A 12,244-nucleotide genomic window follows, 5' to 3' on the forward strand; every position below is an offset into this window, starting at 1 on the left:
ATCTTTGGGTCAGCAATAGTCAAATCTCTCCATCTGCTATGGTGGAAGAACATGCATCTCCCATTTTCCTGCTAAGTGCTATTTTAAATGGGGCTGCAGTTTCAGCCTGTTACACCTCCGAGAAGTATCATTTCAGAACTGATGTCAGTTAAATAATTCACAGGAACACTGGGCTTTAAGAACCCTGTGTGTCCCTCCTCTGTTAAAAAATACTCATTGTGTGGGCATATGACTTCTGTACTTGGGTGATTTCCACTGCATCATTTAATGCTGTCAGTGACTGTTTAACTTGCTAACAGTAGGAATAAGTAAATGTCCCCCTGGGAAGTTATTTCCTTGGCAGTATAGGTGTCAAGCCTTTGACGAAGCATCTGAAATAAAATTCAGCTGAAGTGGAAATGGATCCTCTGTGGATTTTCTAGATGTGCGCTAAAATGGGGAGCTGAGAGAGCTGGAGGTGATGAGGAAGGTATGTCTGTGGGGGTGATGTGGAGGGGCAAAGGAAGGTAACCTGAAAACATGCCCCACCCCAGAGCTTTTATGGTAAAGGAGACTTTACAGCCACAGATGCTAACTTGTCTCCAGACTGCTGTTTGTGATTTGGAATGTGAAAATGCTGAATTTCTGCGTGTTCCGTCCCTCTCATTCCTGTCTGATACTCGCCTGAATCTCGTGCTGAACCCTCCTTAGCCATGTCCTGCATTTTCTCTCTCATTCTTTCCACTCACAAAATGGGCTTGTTTCTTCCCTGGAGCAGCTTGAATGAGCAGAATGCTTTTTCGTTTTGTACTGGATTGTTTTTGATGAATAGCATGGAATGTAATATCCTTTTTAACAAAAATAATAAATTGCATGGTAAGTAATTTTGATACTGGCTTCTTTCTGTAGCTGATCTTCCAGGGTAAAATTTTAAGTGTTCTATTTAAATAATTACTTTAATGATGAAGGGCTACATAGCACCATTGTTTCTCTTTGATTACTTTGTAGTTTTAAAAATGTCTTTATTACTTTTTCTTGATAGAATACAAATGAGACTAGAATTTTATTTTCCTCAACCTGACTGCTTCATGAGTCTGTCTTTCTGGCAGATAAGTCCAAATTTTTGCTTAAGGAGTGTGCTTAGATTGATGTGGTTCTACCTGCTTTAGCTCAGTTCATCAAACAGAGCGAGGAAATATTGCTGGCATTCAGGTAGCTGTAATTTCAATACATAGCTATCTATGCTGTGTGCAGCCCAAGAGCTGACATATTTCTGTATTAGGTGTTGACAGTCTTGCTTACATAAAGATTAACCTACACAGGTTTTCAGCAGTTTGTCATATGGTACAATTGTAAATGGCAAGTGTGGCAGTACAGCAATATGTTCATCTGCTCTTGCTTTGTTTAACATCACTAGTGAACGGAGCTGGAAATGGTGTGTGGCAGGCTGCACTGACTAGCTGTTTTTCTGGTGTGTATATATATATATATGTAAAACTAAGTTCCTAAACCCCAGTCCTGGCTCCTGAAGCAATGTTCTTTGGTCAGAAAAGTGTTGTAGCTCTGCAATGCTGAGGAGAATATGGAGCCGACACCACTTGCAGAGTTTTGAAGCAGAAACTGCTGGTTTGGGAGAGCAGCAAAAATGGCTGGAGTCTTCAACAGCTGGTGCTCGTGAAGATCTGCTTTTTGGTGTTTCTTAAAACTGGGTAAAAATTACAGAGAAAAGCTGTGAAAATTCCTCTTTAGATTCCTGGGCTTGTTTGGTTGCTTCTGTTTCAATAATAATGTGTAGCTGAGAGGATGGATCAGCTCTTGGAATGAGGAAGCTCTTTTGATGTCAGGGTAGCTTCCAGGTTTGCTTTAACTTTTTGTATTCCAGAGGTCTATCTGAGTTTATCCCAAATGGCTTTGCCTGGTCTTTTTGAGTGGTGCCTGAATTCAGATGAGTCTCACCTGTTGCTCACTGAAGAAGCATTAAGCCTGAATTCTATATTTTACGAAGATCTGCAGAGGGTAGAGGGAGAGCGATAAGGATTGTTAGAGATCAAGGAAACTTGACTTGTGAGGAAAGGTTGGAAGTATTGGGACTTTTTCATTTGTAAAATAGAAGACTGAGGTATGGCAGTGGTCTTCTTACAGATACCAGCTGCTGCAGCAGAAGGAAATAAAATCCTCTGCATGTCTGCTGGGGAGGTGAGGGAAAACAGGGAACATAAATTCCATCAAGGCAGACTTATGAGAGACATGAGGTATGAATTTTCTAACAGTAAGAATAGTTAAAAATTGTAATCAATTGCCTTGGGAGGCTGAGGACTTGCTTTCACTGGAGGTTTCTAAATAACAATTTGGATGAATATAAATTGGGAGTGTATTAAGTAAAGTTCATCCTACCGTGGAGTACTGGGAAAATGTAGATAACCTCTTAAAATCCCTTCTGGACCTGTCTTCTCGGATCAACTGTGAGCAAATGATGTTCCTAATATGTCAACACAGCAGATTTTTATTTCTGCCTTGCTGATTTTACTAAGATAGTGAGAGAAAATTAAGAGGTCACTCAAAGCAAGGCTGAAATTCAAGCCTGAGTTGCAAGATTATGCTATGTGTGAGAGGCAAGGCATGAACTCTATCTTATATTGGAGATACTTTCTCTCATAATGTTGCCTTGGTAATATCCCCACAATATCCGATGTGGTTTGACATTTTGGAATCTTTCAGAAGAGTGGTTTTCTATTGAAACTTTATTACCATCGCCCATTATAAAAATGCTATTGTGTGGGGCTGTGCATTGTAATGCACATGAACTAATTATTTATTGAGGAAGGTGAACCACTGAAATAAGGAACACTAATTGTTTGTTCTTCCTGGCAATGCTTCTTGACAGCATTGCTGGGACAGCTAAGCAAACAAAGGTTTGGTGTTGCACTCGTATAATGGTACTAATGTGAGAAAAGCCATTATATCCTCCTGGAACTATATATGCACCACAGGAATTTACTGAGCCTGTTCTAGGGGGAAGAACAAACCCAAACCTCAAAATTTGATATGTCCTTTTTAAGGGACTCTTGGCAAAATTTACTGTAGGAATGCAGATGGTGCCTGTCCTTTCCAAACCTTCATGACAGATTTAGACATTGCCAGTTTTCTGTTTAAAAATGGCACTTTATGAACCAGTTTTTATTTTCCCCATTGAATGCTGTTAGTGGAAATGGATACTTTGTATATTTTTAAGTTTGCTCAGGGTTTTGCGTGGCAACTGCACCGTTTCATTGTGCTGCTTTTCTAATTTTAGAAGCACAAATCAAACAGTAATAGTGATAACAAAAGTATTAATGCCACCCAAGTTTATTCTGTGACTTGTGGAAGGCTCAGGACAGAGTGCTGGAGGGTGTATTGTAGGACATCCGTCTATTTATTGTCTATATTGACAAGTAATTAAGGAAACAATAACTGGAACTGCAGATACAATGACAGACCATGACTTTCCCCCTGCTTCCTTTGGACCTGGTTTGCAGTAGGAAAGGCTTGGGATACTGGTTATGTGGTAGAGGAGTGATGGCTTGTTGGGCTGGAAACTGGGAAAGTTTGGAAGAGTGGATGGATTCCCAACTTAAATTTGCATCCTGAATTTTGAAAGTTCTGTGGAGGGTTCAGAACCAGCACTCCTGTGGTGGCTGTCAAGGTCAACCCAAAACTGTTGAGTAAGTGTGCACCTGAGTAAACGCCAAAGTTCAGGATATTTAAGGCTTGGACTGTACAGTTCTTTGTCCTTGAAGTGAAGCCCTTAAGCATTCTCACAGTATGAATAGTGACAATGATCTCTGAAAGATAAGGCTGGCTAATAACATTAAAGCTGTTAATATGTAATGAGTCATGCTGAAACGAATGTGCAAAAGTTTTATTATTTTTGTTAAGTGGAAGTCATTAATGGGAAGCAGGACTCCCAGTTCTATTTCTGACTTGTGGTGGTTTCTCTCTAAACCCACTGTGTAAATGAAATCCTCTGTATCTCTCTCAGTTGACCTGTTTTCTAGTTATGTGTCCCAAAGTATCTTTCACATTTCAATTCCTTCTAAAGCTTAATGAATTCCACGAAGTGTTAAGCAAAAAATGCTATAATTGTGAATAGTGTAAAAAGTTTCAAATCCAGTTTTCTTTTGCATGGGGAAATTATGACCAGGTGGGGCATAATAATCTTTAGAGATTTTTATTTGTGCTATTTACTTTCTCAACTATAATGTGCAGAATGTGTGCAGTGTGTGTAAACTAGAAGCAGCTTGCAGCACATCAGGATATCTGAAGTATCATGTTAACCACATAGGCAGATTTTAAAATAAAAAAATTGGAAGGTTCTTTTAATGGTCAGGCTTTATAGCTGCTGCTGTTGCACAGCCTTATTCCCTAAGTGCCAAGCATTATGTCATTGATTGGTTGTGCTTTTCCTCACTAGTCTCATCCCTGCATGGCAGAAAACCTAGTAATCTGTAAATTGTGTGGGGGAAAGAGCAGGTTAGAGACTGTCCCTTGTCACTTGGTATTTGAGTGCCCCTGCATGTGCCATATATTAGTTTTATTTTCTACTGTGACACCTAGCTATGAGAAGAGAACTCTCTAGAGCATCTTAAAAGACATCTTCTATTAAAGACGGGAAGAGTTAAGCAAAATGCAGACGGTAGATCTCACAGCCTGAGGTAAAAATAATATACATGGCTGTCTCTATGCTTTAATTGGAAGAGAGGTGTGAGAGTGTAGAGCTTAGATTCCTTTACATGAATGTTTTGTGAGAGAATGTTTTGTGAATGGGCGAAGTGAAGGTAGATGGAAAGCATATATCTGTGTCAAAGCTGTGAAAAATGCCTGGAAAATGCCAAGAAAACCAAATTACTGTAATGCTTAAGTTTTACAGAGTATTCCCTAGAGATCATAATTTCCCTGTGAGGAAACAGAAGTTGATACTGGAGAAGGTCAGACAGCCAACGGAGGGGATGAAGATGGATCTGAGACCTCCTGTGCAAGATTAAATTTAAGAAAAAGAAGCAAATCAGGGCAGAGGGGAGACACTTAATTAGGCTCCTACAGAAAGTGATCTAACATGAGCTAAATGTCTTTCTGGAGCTAGGCAAAAAGAGCCCAGTTTACAAGAGCCTAGCCCCCCTGTTTTTATGGGACAAAGTCCCCCTGAGACAACGAATTCTGGAGAAAAAGGACTGGAAGTTTAAATGGAAATTCAGTAATGGGTTGTTTGATAAGGACTGCAGAAAATCCAGCACTCTGGGGTGTCTCAGAAGTGCCAAGTAAATACATAACCTCATGAATTTTACTGAATTAAGTAGTTTAGTGACATTGTATTTTGTTTAATTTAGTTGGGCCCATGTCCAAGCCAACTTGGCCTACATGTTGGCCTAGTGAGTACTTGGCTGGGATGCCACCAAGTATATTGCTGGTGCTGCAGGAAGTGCTTGAGGATTGATGACCCCTTATGTGGCTGCTCAGCTGTCTTCTGTAGTAGGTCAAGAGCTGACTGTTTTTTGTAGGAGCTGAGGGTGATAATTACCTAAATTTATATTCAGAGTCTACAGTTTGATAGCAATGCTTCATTTTGCCTAAATTGCCCTAGTCTTTCCATTAGGTCCTTAGCTTTTCTCTTTTAGAAAAAAACCCCAACAAAAAAATCAACAAACCAAAACCAAAGAGCTGTTTGATATAAATCTGGAACAAGATGTCTGTGATGTTCCAACCCCAGAAACAGTTTCATTTTAACATCGGACAAAGTAATTCTTGTATTCAAACACGAAGAGGTTGTAATTAAGCTTTGTGCACTGCTACCTGACAAGAGATGCTTTTTAAATATGAGCCACATACATCATTATTAGTGCACTTGGCCTGTTGCCCATCAAAGCACTGATTATTTTCCACAGCAGCTATTGCAGTTCCTCTGCTTTTTCAGTTTCCTGTTATCTCACATGGACATCAGCAGTCCCCTTGCCAAATTTCTTAGTCAAATCATGGCACTCCAGACTCATAGGAAGAGGGTTTATAGCAGTTAATTGCTTTAGCTAGTATATGGCACTGTCCTTTGAACAGTGGAGATGCACCATTGGAAGTGAATCACTTTGAAAGTTGTTCTGTCTTGGTGGGGAAGTTAAGACAACTAGTAATGGATCTGATATGTTCAGTCTGCTTTTTGAAATGGTCCACAGTTATGTGACTGAACTATTTTGAGAGATGCTGTATGTTAAAAAGGCTTGGTGTTTGTTTGTTTATATATTTTACTAAGCTTTGCCTTTTTTGGATACATTTACTCATTGAGTTCTTAGCACTTAGGTGTTTGAACACAATTCCAGAGTAAATTTGTCCTTTGTATCTCATTCTCTTTCACGTATGTTTCCCAGAGGAATTCTTTCAGCCAAATCTCTTGAAGGAACAATTATTTACTCAGGATTTAATGTATATCTTGATTGCACTTTGAAGATGTTCTCTTGAGGAGTTTTTATAATTTCAACAAGGGATCATAGCATATAAACAAGGAAAAAAACATTATCTTTTGTACTAATCAACAAGACGATTGAATAATAACCACAGTTGTTAATTGGTACTTGGAGATAGAAGGTAATGACCACCTTGAGTTCAACAATGAGAGTATCAACAGGTAGAGACTCTTTTCTGCACAATAAAGCTGCATATCATTTAGGAGACATTATGGTTTTGATGTGCAGCTGCAACCATGATGAAATTGTGTGACTCTGTGCCTGGTGTCCCATTTCAGGCATATGTTTTCATACTGTATGAGGTATTAGCAAGAGGATTTGAGATTTAGGCAGTTAAATCAGTTCACATTGCCACCAAACCCCCAAGGTTCTGTATAAAGTCACGCTTGCAGTGTTTTGCTTCACTGTGGGATGCAGTTCCTGCTGGTTTCAGGATGCAGCAGGAGTTAAAATCTGCTTCTTCACTCAGAGGCAAAAGTCCAACTTGTCCCTCACAAGACGATGGCTTCTGGCAGTCTCTTGAGTTTGGAACTACAGCCTCATTTTTTCATCACCTGAGGCTTTGTCTCTTTCTAAATACTACACTGTTTGTAGAAGGAGGAGGAAGCATGTAGGGGGCCTTCCTCTCCAAAACTTGATGAAGTAAAAAGATCTAGGAGTTTAACACACTATTTTGGGAACAAAGAGCATAGCACTGAGAATTTTGGGCTTCGGTATTAAGTCCTGCTCTATATATAGACTAGCTGTCTAATCTTGACCCAAGTGAGTTATATTGCTCCTCAGACACCACCATTTCTTTGTACTGTAACATTTGAAGCAAATAGTGCTGCTGAAAGAAACTGTCCAGCTCTCCTGCTCCCTGTTAATTTTTGCTTCTAACCTACCATAAATACAGGCAAAGGAAGAGTTTCCTTCTCTGATCAGCTTACAAAGCTGACTCAGCCTGAGGCTGCCTGATGACTAGATTCATGGCAAGGTCTAGAATTACCTTGAATTAAGTCTGACAGCAAAACACTGCCTTAGTTTCTCCATATGTCTATTTCTTATAATTCTTCACAGATGCTACTGACACTTTGATCTCACTGAAAAGTACTTGAAGATTGTGGGCTGAAAGGCATAATGAAAATATGAAGTAGTCATTGTGTAAAGAGACTTTTTTGTCATCACATATTTGTGAACTAACTTGTCCAAAGTGCTTTTATATTGCAACTATGGAGCAGAGTTGTGCTTTGTCCCCGGAAGACCTGTTGGTATCAGTAGCAGGGTCTCAGCTTGTCCACAGGTGCTGTGACTGTAACACTTTGCATTATTCCTGGCTTAACAGTCGTTCAAAGTAGTGTTAAAAGATAGCACGTTGGATAATTTTATGATACATATCTGAGGGTAGGCTATCTACTGACTGTCTCAGGGTCAGGTCACACACATGTTATTCAGGTCTCAAAGCTCTCCTGGGCTTTGACAGAGCTGAGATTTTACCCTCACTGCCACCCTCCAGTTGCCCAGCATGTGCTCACTTACACATATATTTGTTCTGTTTAATTCTGCAGGGTGATTTTTCCCGTGTGGATTTTGATGTAGAGTTAAGTTCCTGTTGTTGCTTCTTGCTGTACTGTTTGGTGTTCCTGATGGTGAATAGCAGAAAAAATGATAATGTTCCTATTCTTATTCACAAGGAAAAATGTTACAATTTTAATTGTATGTTTTAATTTTTCCTTCTTCTTCATCTTTTATGTTTTGAAATTCTGCATTTCAAAAGCAGGGTCATTATCATTCAGAACATTAAAGCATGTCTTTTTAATAGCTTTCCCTTTTAATGTGAAAAAATTGAATCGAGGAGGAAAAACCAATCTGTCATGAAGGAAATTCTCTGTTATCTAAGGATTTTCAGTGCAGCCAACATGAGAGGATCTTGAGCTCAGCTGACTTGGAGTGTTATTCTCTGCCTTGAGTAACTTGTAGAGTACAAAGGACCGCTTTCATAATGTTATCACCAGCAAAGTCCATCTGGTCCTGCTGGCGACAAGGGGCTTGTTTCAGCTTTTTATTATGTCAGTGTGATTTTAGCATTTTAGGATTCAGCTGTCAAGCTGTTGGGGGGTAAAGAGGGGAAAGTTAGATTATAATTGAAACTCTGTTAGGGGAGAAATTAACGGAATATTTTGCCAATAATTTTTCTACTCAGATTTCCTTCTGTTAGTCTCCTGATGGTTTATCTGTATGAAATCAGTTTAGAACACAGTGACTGGATTTGTTAAGCAGGTAGTGATGACAATGAGCATCTGTTTGTCTAGTTCAGAGTCCCATTAACACCTAGTAACATTGTCCTTTCTTGCTATTACTTTTATACAGAGCAGCACAGAAGCTTAACCTGTCTTCGAAGAGAAAGAAATACCATCCGCCCCTGCCACACACACACGACTTCTCAATTTATGCCACTAACTTCAGTGGCATCCTGCAGCTTTGTCCTCCCCCAGCACCACCATGCCTTCTGAGAGCTGTGTCCAAAATCAAGGACAACCCTGGCATTGGAAAGGTAACTTCAGATTTTTATTTTTTAAAATAGTTTTCTAGATAAATTTGAACAGGGCTGGAAGCTTTCAGCCTGGGAGAGAGTTGGATAGGCTCAAGGGAAAGGATCTTGGGATAGAGAAAGAGCCACAACCATTCGAGTGCGCCTGAGAGCTGTTGTCACCTCTTGACTTCGGAAGGAGTTGGCAGCCCCAGAGCAGATTCAGTGCTAGAGTGTTGGCTTCCCTGAAGCCAGTTAACATCACTGACAACAATATTGGCAAAGGCTGTTTTGTCTTTCCCTGTGTCATTGACCATCACTGGTCTAAAAACTTAGCACATACAGGCTTCACCTTTGGCAGAAGTAGTCTCTGCATGGCCAGCAAGGCTCAGCCACTGGTGCTGGTGCTGTCTGTCTGCTTGAGGTCAGGGGGTGATATGTTGAAGGGGCTTTGTTTCCCTCTGCTTCGTATGTAATTGTAAATCAGAGACATGGAAAAGAAGTAGCATACAACCCAATTATTTAGAGCTTTATTCATATTTATAACTGTTTAATCACCCACACAGCGGAGTCTGAATAATTATTTACATAGGTCATAAGAGATTAGTGTTTGAAGATAGAATTGAAGTATGTAATGTGCACAGGAGAGCTAAAATATGCACCTTCAGTAACCATACAAATCAGCATTAACATAAAGGGATTGTCAGCCTAAATACCTATGGCTGACACTGTTGCTCACAGAGAATACTCTGTTTCTTAAGTCAGTGGGTTTGTGCTAAATGGAAAACAAAGAAGTAATAGGTGCTATTTTAAGCAGGTAGAAACTCACACATTAATATCTGGTTTCTTCTCCTGTTTTTCCTGTGTTAAAAAAGAGGAATTAGTATTAAATGATGGAATACAGTAAACCTGACACAATAGTGCAGAGATTCCCAGGTAGAGGCGGTTTTGCTAAGGAACACTTTTTCTATGTGTGTGTTTTAGCAGAGCCTTTTTGTTGTGCCTGCATCTTTGTGAGGCTTAGCACTTGGCAGTGGCACCAGGAATAACAGGGAGTGTGGCATTTCTGAGGCTCTTTGCTTTAGGAAGACTTTAAAGCATGTTTGTATCTTGCAGCTCTGTAAAACTGCCTTTGCATCTCACTACCCTTGTGTGCCTGCACCTCTGTGTAGCCAAGATACTTGGCTTTGTCCTAGGCTAGTGGAGCTGTCCAGAATGATTTGTGTCTCATGGAAGGCTCCGCTTTATCTGATGTCTTCAAACAAATCAACAAAGTCCAACAAAGATCAAGTGCATGATCCCAGATGGCAGGAGATTATATCCCTTGGCTTATGTGATCTACCTACTTTCTTAATTAGTGAGCACAGTAGAGGGCTTTCAAAAGGAAGATCTCTACCAGCCCTTTAGTTCTTGAGTTAAGATCTAGTCCACCCAAATGGTGATGGGGTATGATAGTTATTAGTTTTAATGCTCCTCAAAAAATAACTAAGCATCTTCTCTGATTCACAGTTTAAAGTTTGCAGTACCTATGAAACATCTCTCTTAACCCATTCCTCTTTTGCAACTTTATCAATAACAGTGTTTTCCCATACAAAATTACCTCCGACAATACAGTTTTAATAAAAACCATGAGTCAGCACAAATGAAATCTCATGTGTTCTAATTCTTAGAACCTGTGCTCAAAGGAAAATTGCCAGTCCTATAGGTGTTCTTTTAGTACTAAACAGTGATAGTTTCACTCTCTGAGCAATGCCAAGAAGCTTTGGGTATCATTTAGCCCACTCCATTATAATTTCCTCATTGTCAGCTTCTCCTGATCAGGATTTAGTAAGCTAGAATCTTGTTATGAGGATGATATAGCAATTGGGAGAAGAATCAACAAATGCTGGCAGATGTACTGTGGTCCTCAGTTGACTTCAATCCCTCTTCTTCTATGAGCTTTTTACTTTACTTTCCTCCTGGTTATCTTTTTCTGTGTCTTTTTCTTACAGCCTGTCTAGTAATAAGTACAAGATATGCATAGGGGATAGAACCAGTGATGGATTCTGGAGTTACTTTTTCCTACCACAGCATCTGAGGCTGTGGCTCTCCTTGGTTTGTGTGATCGTTCTTGTGTCAGTGGTGTCCCTTGCCCTCTTATTACTGTTTGGTTACAGCAGGCTAAGCAGCTGGTAGTGCAGCCTTTTCCTTCTGTACCTCCCAGCGTGCTGCTGCTTTGCCTTGAATGGTAGTTATAGTGTAGAGGCTGGGTTCCTTGCTGGTTTCTACTGTACAGGTAAGAATGTAGCAGTGCTGGTAGGCTGCCTAATTACCTCCTAACTTCACCTTACTAAGCTGAGAATGAGCCATTGAAGATGAGTGATTTCTCTGAGCACAGACAGTTTGACAAATTTTGGTGTTCCCTCCTTGTTGAATGGTCTCTTTCAGAGCAGGACAGGATTCCATAGAGAAATGTGCCTTTTCTTACCATTAAGGGGCTGAAGAGATAATGTTTAAGGAGAAGAGTATAAGTCATATGAAAAAAAAATAGAATAAAACTGGAAACCCATGAAGTGTCCAAGATACTTAGATGGGAGAAATGTAGCTCCCTTTATGAAAAGCTGGAATGGTGAATGATACATGAACTGTGCAGAAATGCTGTTTATATTAGAAGGGAGCTAGTGAGTAAGGCCTGAACCCTACAACAACTAATTATTATCTGTAATGACGCACTCTAGGTATTCCCATTTCTTCTGGAAAGCCACTGAAAGCTTAAAGCAAGGTACATGTTGAAACATTTCCAGTGACTAATATAACTGGTTTTCTGTATTTCCCCTGCAATAGTAATTCTTAATGTTTCCATCCCCCCACTGATTCTTAAGGTTTTCTTTTAGCTGGTATTCAATACATTAGAAGAGACATAAGAACAGAATGTGGAAAATGTGGTGTTCTTTTGGGGCCAAAAGGGGAAAAAAGGGCTCCAGAGGGAATTTAGAAGCATAGTGTCATAAGGCTGACTTTCAGACCAGGCAACCAGGCAAAGTGGTTTAAACAAGAATAAAGATAGAAATTATCAGGCAGGGATTAACGTGACATAGTAGGGATCTGGTGATGAAGTTTTTAAAGCTGGGACACACATGTTAGTGTTCTGTGAGAGTCAGCAAGCATTTGAATAGGGTTGGTCTGGTTGATAGAGTATATTGGGATTTTGAAAAAGCCTTTGGCAAATGTCCTGACCTAGACATCTTAACAGAATCCTAAGCTGTCATGTATTCTCCATTGGTTTAGT

At 39.8% G+C, this 12,244-nt stretch overlaps 1 protein-coding gene across 1 annotated transcript in view; it reads left to right on the forward strand.

Annotated features, from left to right (window-relative positions):
* The window catches only part of KIF26A (kinesin family member 26A), a 100,362-nt gene that overhangs the window by 60,643 nt on the left and 27,475 nt on the right, over positions 1-12,244 (forward strand). Inside the window, exon 5 of the mRNA XM_051621869.1 lies at positions 8,817-9,000. Coding sequence (XP_051477829.1) covers positions 8,817-9,000 — 184 coding nt within the window. The remainder of the gene's footprint in view (positions 1-8,816; positions 9,001-12,244) is intronic.

Source organism: Apus apus, chromosome 5 (genome assembly GCF_020740795.1).
Source record: "Apus apus isolate bApuApu2 chromosome 5, bApuApu2.pri.cur, whole genome shotgun sequence".
NCBI lineage: Eukaryota > Metazoa > Chordata > Aves > Apodiformes > Apodidae > Apus > Apus apus.